The sequence below is a fragment of the Rhinopithecus bieti genome, unplaced genomic scaffold, assembly GCF_001698545.2.
Source record: "Rhinopithecus bieti isolate Rb0 unplaced genomic scaffold, ASM169854v2 scaffold_6907, whole genome shotgun sequence".
Taxonomy (NCBI): Eukaryota; Metazoa; Chordata; class Mammalia; order Primates; family Cercopithecidae; genus Rhinopithecus; species Rhinopithecus bieti.
Window position 1 is genome coordinate 1,832,613 of NW_016805647.1, and position 5,852 is coordinate 1,838,464.

Here is a 5,852-nt window from a genome sequence, read left to right on the forward strand (position 1 = left end):
AAAAAAAGTGTGAAATCACTAAGCTCATCATCAGAATTTCCCCTAAAAAAAAAAAGCTGTTAGTGTGATAGGGATCATATACCTGTTTATTTATACTTTATTTTTCTCCTTAGCATTTATCATTACCAAATGAGGTATGTATGTGACTTAATTTATTGTCTCCTCTGCGGAGGAAGCAACACCAGGGCAGGGTGTTTCTTTTCCCTGCTTTCATCTCCAGGTCTTACAGCAGCGTAGGACCTCAATCAACTATTCTACAAAGTCGGCAAATGCCCCACAGGTAAGAGTTTCTCCTAATAAAATACTACCTGTATCACCCAATAAATGACTAAGAACTCCCGAAGGTTCCAAGAAGCCAGATCATCTAAAACCACAACCTACCTTATCCATATTTCTTCCTTAATCTACAATAGCCCCCAACTAATCTACCCACTCCACTTTCTCCCTCTCTAGCTTCATCTTTCATACTGATGCCAGAATGTTGTCAAACAAAAACTTTATCTCATTCTCCTACTTATGTGTCCCTTAGCTCCACAAGAAAAAGTCCAAGCCCCTTAAAAAAGGAAAACAAAGTCTTCTACAAAGCAAGCCATCTCTTCAGCCAGCTCTCCGGCCTTACCAAAGCACTTCGGTTCACAGCCCACTGCCCACTTCCAAATGCCAAGTGCCATACTCCACTTGGAATGACCTTTCCCACTTCGTACACCCTCTGCTCATTTTGTTTTGTTTTTTGCTTTTTTTGAGACGGAGTCTCACTCTCGTCGCCCAGGCTGGAGTGCAATGGCACGATCTCGGCTCACTGCAACCTCCGCCTCCTGGGTTCAAGCGATGCTTCTGCCTCAGCCTCCGGAGTAGCTGGGATTACAGGCGCCTGCCACCACGCCTGGCTAATTTTTGTATTTTTTTAGTAGGGACTGGGTTTCACCATGTTGGCCAGGCTGGTCTCAAACTCCTGACCTCAGGCGATCCGCCCTCCTTGGCCTCCCAAAGTGCGGGATTATAGGCGTGAGCCACCGCGCTCGGCTCTGCTTATCTTTTAAAACCGAGTTCATCTCCTCCAAGAAGCTTCATCGACTCCCCCAGGATTCACTCGCCCCATGATCTGACTGCACTTTGTACATACCTCCACTAGAGCATTTATCACTCTGTATTGTAATTATGTCTGTGTCCAGCTCCCTCACTAGATTGTGAGGTCCATGAGGGAGGGCGGTGTCTTATTCATCTCTGTATCCCCTGTGCCTAGCGAATACAGATGCAGAAAGGCCATCTCCAGATCAAGAGGAAATTAACCCAAGATTGGTTATATGAGATTAGATCTCTGGAAGAGAAGCGCCCATCACCTGCAGTGGGCCCCCAGATGACTGGATCTTGTGTTCAGGCATTTCAGAGACAGGAACATAGAAATCTGACACAGCCGCAGCCAAGTAAAACATCGCAGAAGGGCCTGCAAAGACAAACACAAGGTGTAACAAATCGGCGAGGTACGGTATAGGATCAGCTTCTTCTCAACTCGGGTTCCCCAGCTGAGATCAGTGGGTAAGCGGGAGGTATGGGGATAAGTGGCTGCAGAGAAAGGCTGTGCCTCCAGGCAAAAGGGGTACTCCTAGCGCACGCACCTAGCGGATTAAGTGCCTGGGCCGCAGCCTGTAACAGATGCAAATAGTCCGCCAAAGTGGTGAACTCCACCGCCAGGAAGGTGCCTGCAGCCGCAGCCTCCTGGTAGCATCTCAGAGCCTCAGCAAAACCCGGAAGTGCATTCTCCTCGGCCTCCAGGCTCAGCAAGCCCGAAAGGGCTGGGCCCGAAGGCCGCAGAGCGGACAGCCAAGTCTGGGGTGGGAAGCGGTGGGCATAGGGGAAGGCGGAGCGAGCGCGATACAAGAACAGGACCCCGTAGCCGGCTGCTAGGAAGACCTCGGCCGAGGTTGCACCACGCCGCCCGCTGCTGAAGTTGTCCAAGAAGCGCACCGGCCGCGCTTCCAGTGGGACCTTGGTGCCGCCTGACGTGACCAACACCACCCGCCGGCCCTGCGCGCCCAGCCTGGCCGCAAAGCGAGCCATAACCTCAGCCCAGCGCGCAGCACCGGGAGGCTGGGGGAACTCGGCTACCGGGTCCATTTCCGCCATCTGCCCCGCAGCGGCCGGCGCCTGCGCACGCTCCGCGGCCGACGCGCCACGCCCCTTTTCCCCTACCTGGTGTGAGCGCCGGGCCGCAGTGAGTGGGCGGTTCACTACCCTCGTTTTGACACTAGGTCCCGATCTCACCAAGTCTGGAAATGCGTAGTTGTTCTGCCCCAGAGCCCAGCGAAAGTGACACTGCAACGAGGGGGATCCCCGGCTGCGTGGGCATCTGGTAGGGTCACGTTCCCTCACGTTCGTTTCCTAGCCTGGGTGAAGAACTGGCCATGTTTGACCCTTACCGGCCACTGTACGGGCCTTCATGGACTTGGGCTCCTTGGGAGTCCTTTCTCGGCCATTTGACCCGTGGGATTTGTGGGTTTTGTGCTTCTTTTTATTTCTTTCTTTACCTTTTTCAACTTCAGCGATAGACCCAGATGTTAGTCGAGTCACGTCCCACCGCCCTCTGCCCTTGAAATGCTGGCAAGTACGCGGGCCCGCGATTGTCACGTGACGCCGGGGTTCGGCGTATCCTTGCCGGGCAACCGTCTTAGAGACCAGCATCGCCGGCTGCAACATGAATGTGATCTATCCACTGGCGGTCCCCAAGGGGCGCAGGCTCTGTTGTGAGGTGTGCGAGGCCCCAGCCGAGCGGGTGTGCGCGGCCTGCACAGTCACTTATTACTGGTAGGCCCTGAAACGTGGCACCTGGGCGCTTTAACTCCCTTCCTCTCTCCCATTCCCGGGTCTGGATTGGGTACCTTGCGTTAGCCGTGGCCCCTGACTCTGCAAGGGATACCTCAAAAACAGGGGCGTTAAGACAGGCCCCTGCGACTCCCGTGGCCTCGTCTGCCTCATCTCCCATTTACTCATTCGTCATTCATGTTTTCTGAAGGCCTACTGTGTGTTACGCACTATTTTAGGTGCTGAAGTTACTTTGGCAGCTCAGTAGATCAGTTCCTTCAAAGATCTAACATTCTAATGTGGGAGACAAATCAGTAAAGAAATAGGCCGGGCGTGGTGGCTCACGCCTGTAATCCCAGCACTTTGGGAGGCCGAGGCGGGTGGATCGCCTGAGGTCAGGAGTTCGAGACCAGCCTGGCCAACGTGGTGAAACCCTGTCTCTACTAAAAATACAAAAATTAGCTGGGAGTGGTGCTGGGCGCCTGTAATCCCAGCTACTCCGGAGGCTAAGGGGGAAGAATCGCTTGAACCCGGGAGGCGGGGTTCGCAGTGAGTGGAGATCGCGCCATTGCACTCCAACCTGGGCGCCGAGAGTGAGACGATAGTGAATGGGGCAGTGTGTGGAAAGCTTTCTCTATGGAAGAAACATTTGAGCTGCGTTTTGAGAGAGCAGTCAGAACCTGCTGTGTACAGGAGTAGTGAAGAAGGGTAGGGCATTCCCGGCATCCGGGACTGCTAGGGCAAATGGCAAAAGAAGAGAGTCTGCTAACAGCTGAGTGGAGTGGAGAACATAGTAGTGGAGGGAACAGTCAGTGATTTTCAAACTGCAGGCCAGGGCCCTTTAGCAGTTTATGAATAAGTCACAACCACCGTTTAGAGAAAACAACAACAAAGAAGAGCATAGAATGAGTAGAAAGTATCAGATTAATCCTACCTGAATTGTTTCTTGAAACTTTTGTCTTAGTGTTTTATGTGGGCGTGTTTACAGGGAAAACGTATTTCTTACTACAGGTTGAGTCAAAATTAGCCAGGTGTGGTGGCGCGCACCTGTAATCCCAGCTACTCGGGAGGCTGAGGCAGGAGAATCGCTTGAACCCGGGAGGCGGAGGTTGCAGTGAGCCGAGATCGCTCCATTGCACCTCCAGCTTGGGCAACAAGAGTGAAACTCTGTCTCAAAAAAAAAAAAAAAAAAAAAAAAAAAAAAAAAAAAAAGGTTTGGAATATCATTGTGATAGGTAGTAGAAGTTTAAACCAAGAAGATAAAGGTTAGGGCCAGACAGTGACATGAGATCAAGGGTTTGGAATTTATCCCCTGGGAAACCATGGATGGTTTTGAGCTGACATGCTCTCATTTGTGTTAACGGAAGAGGATGGGCTGCAGTGTGGAAGTTACAGAGGAAGGTAGACACTGACGGCTGCATAACAGATTAAGAAGCTGTTGCAGTACCTTCTCATACTGGCCTAGGTGTCCTTCCTCAGTGCTCTCAAAGCACTGAGTATATTCCCTATCCTAACACTTAGAACATGGACTGAAATCATTTATTTATGTCCTTCATTAGGCGTATGCCCCACAAGGGCAGGGATAGTATCTGTGTTTTCATTGCTATCTCCTCTTTGGTGGCTTCATTGCATTTAGAATATAATTCAGAATTTGTAACAGAAAATACAAGGCCCTGACTATTTCTCTACCTTTACTTCCCACCACACTTACCTCATTTTTTCTTTGCTGTAGTTATAGAGAACTGAAGTTCTAATTTGCTAAGTCCTTTCTTCCCTCAGTTTCTTTTCCTAGACTGTTCTCTCTGCTAGGAACCTCCCCTCAACTACAAGCCTTCCTGGCTCTCTTTCATCCTTCAGTTCTCAGTTTAAATGTCGTTTCTTCAAAGAGGTCTAAACCCAGTCTCAACTGCCCGTCATACTTTTCTCACTCACAGTACCACTTTTCTTTGCTTTTTCTGTACTTTTATATTTTTGTGTTTGCTTATCTGATGTCTATGTCTTTTACTAGACCCAGTGCCCACACATACCAGACACTCAATGAACATTTGTTGAATAAAACTAAATGGATAATAAACCCATTAACTTGGGCAAGAAACACAGGGGGAAAAGATGGTGGGCGTCAGATTTGGTTGTGGGCGTAGAGTTTGAGAGGCCTTTGGGTCACCCCTGGAGAGGTGACCAGTAAACAGCCATGAGTAAAACCTGCCACTCAGGCTTGGGAAAGATTCAACCCTTTGGCCTGATGTGAGCACTGACTTTTTCCTTAAAACACCCCTGTCCTCTTTATCCTTCCAACCGGAATTAATTCCTTCTTCCTCTGAACTGACTTTACAGTACTCTGTATCTCTCAGATGACTCATCTCATATTTCCCTTCATTTTAATTGTTGGTGAGTGTGTTATTTCAATTGTGTTATGCTCCATTAATGCTAGATACTATGTTAAATGTGTACAGAGGGACTGTCAAGTATACTAACTTTTGATCTATGTCTGACCTGTCATTGTATGCCCCGTAGTCTCTAGCAAAGTGTCTTGAAATCGTTGGCATTTGTGCTTTTATCCCTTGGGCCAAAAATAAAAAATAAAAATATGAAAAAAAGAAAGAAATTGTTGGCACTAATATCTGATGAATGCATGTATAAATTATCATGTTTTATGCCCTTCTATTTTTTTTCTTTTATTTATTTTACTTGCTTTTAATTCTCTTTAAGACCTTCTCCTTTTGTTTTTTGCTTCCTTTTCTCCAGATTTCTATGTCTTTGTGTCTTGGAGTTTTCAAGATTTTTGATAAAACAAAACTGAGGTCATTGTTCTATAGGTTTTGATGGTTGAATGTAAAGCACCTAGTACCCTGCCTGGAACCACATTGGCACACAGTAAATGTTCTTTTTCATCATCCCAAGTTTAAGGAGCAAGAAAGTCAGTTTGAGTTTGTGAAAGTTTTTTTCTGTAAAAGAATTTTTTTCCTGATTATAAATACAGTTCATGCTCACTGCAGAAAACCTGAAAATATAAAAAATAAAGAAGATAAATAATCCATAATCCCACAACCCAG

The 5,852-nt window shown here is 48.0% G+C and overlaps 2 protein-coding genes across 12 annotated transcripts in view; one reads left to right on the plus strand and one right to left on the minus strand.

The window, feature by feature from the left end:
• Positions 1 to 2,616, minus strand: part of PPCS (phosphopantothenoylcysteine synthetase) — a 4,634-nt gene extending 2,018 nt beyond the window's left edge. Inside the window, exons 1-3 of one of the 7 annotated variants that reach the window (XM_017873208.1) lie at positions 2,526 to 2,552; positions 2,191 to 2,313; positions 1,341 to 1,444 (exon numbers count right to left, since the gene is read on the minus strand). In XM_017873208.1, the coding sequence (XP_017728697.1) occupies positions 1,341 to 1,433 (93 nt within the window). In that variant the 5' untranslated portion in view covers positions 1,434 to 1,444; positions 2,191 to 2,313; positions 2,526 to 2,552. Of the gene's footprint in view, positions 1 to 1,123; positions 1,445 to 1,616; positions 2,314 to 2,525 lie in introns of those variants that run through there. The other 6 variants (XM_017873205.1, XM_017873210.1, XM_017873209.1 and 3 more) reach the window with 6 other exon arrangements.
• ZMYND12 (zinc finger MYND-type containing 12) overlaps positions 2,253 to 5,852 on the plus strand; it is a 28,236-nt gene continuing 24,636 nt past the window's right edge. The window contains exon 1 of one of the 5 annotated variants that reach the window (XM_017873212.1): positions 2,253 to 2,350. In XM_017873212.1, coding sequence (XP_017728701.1) covers positions 2,274 to 2,350 — 77 coding nt within the window. In that variant the 5' untranslated portion in view covers positions 2,253 to 2,273. The other 4 variants (XM_017873215.1, XM_017873211.1, XM_017873213.1 and 1 more) reach the window with 4 other exon arrangements.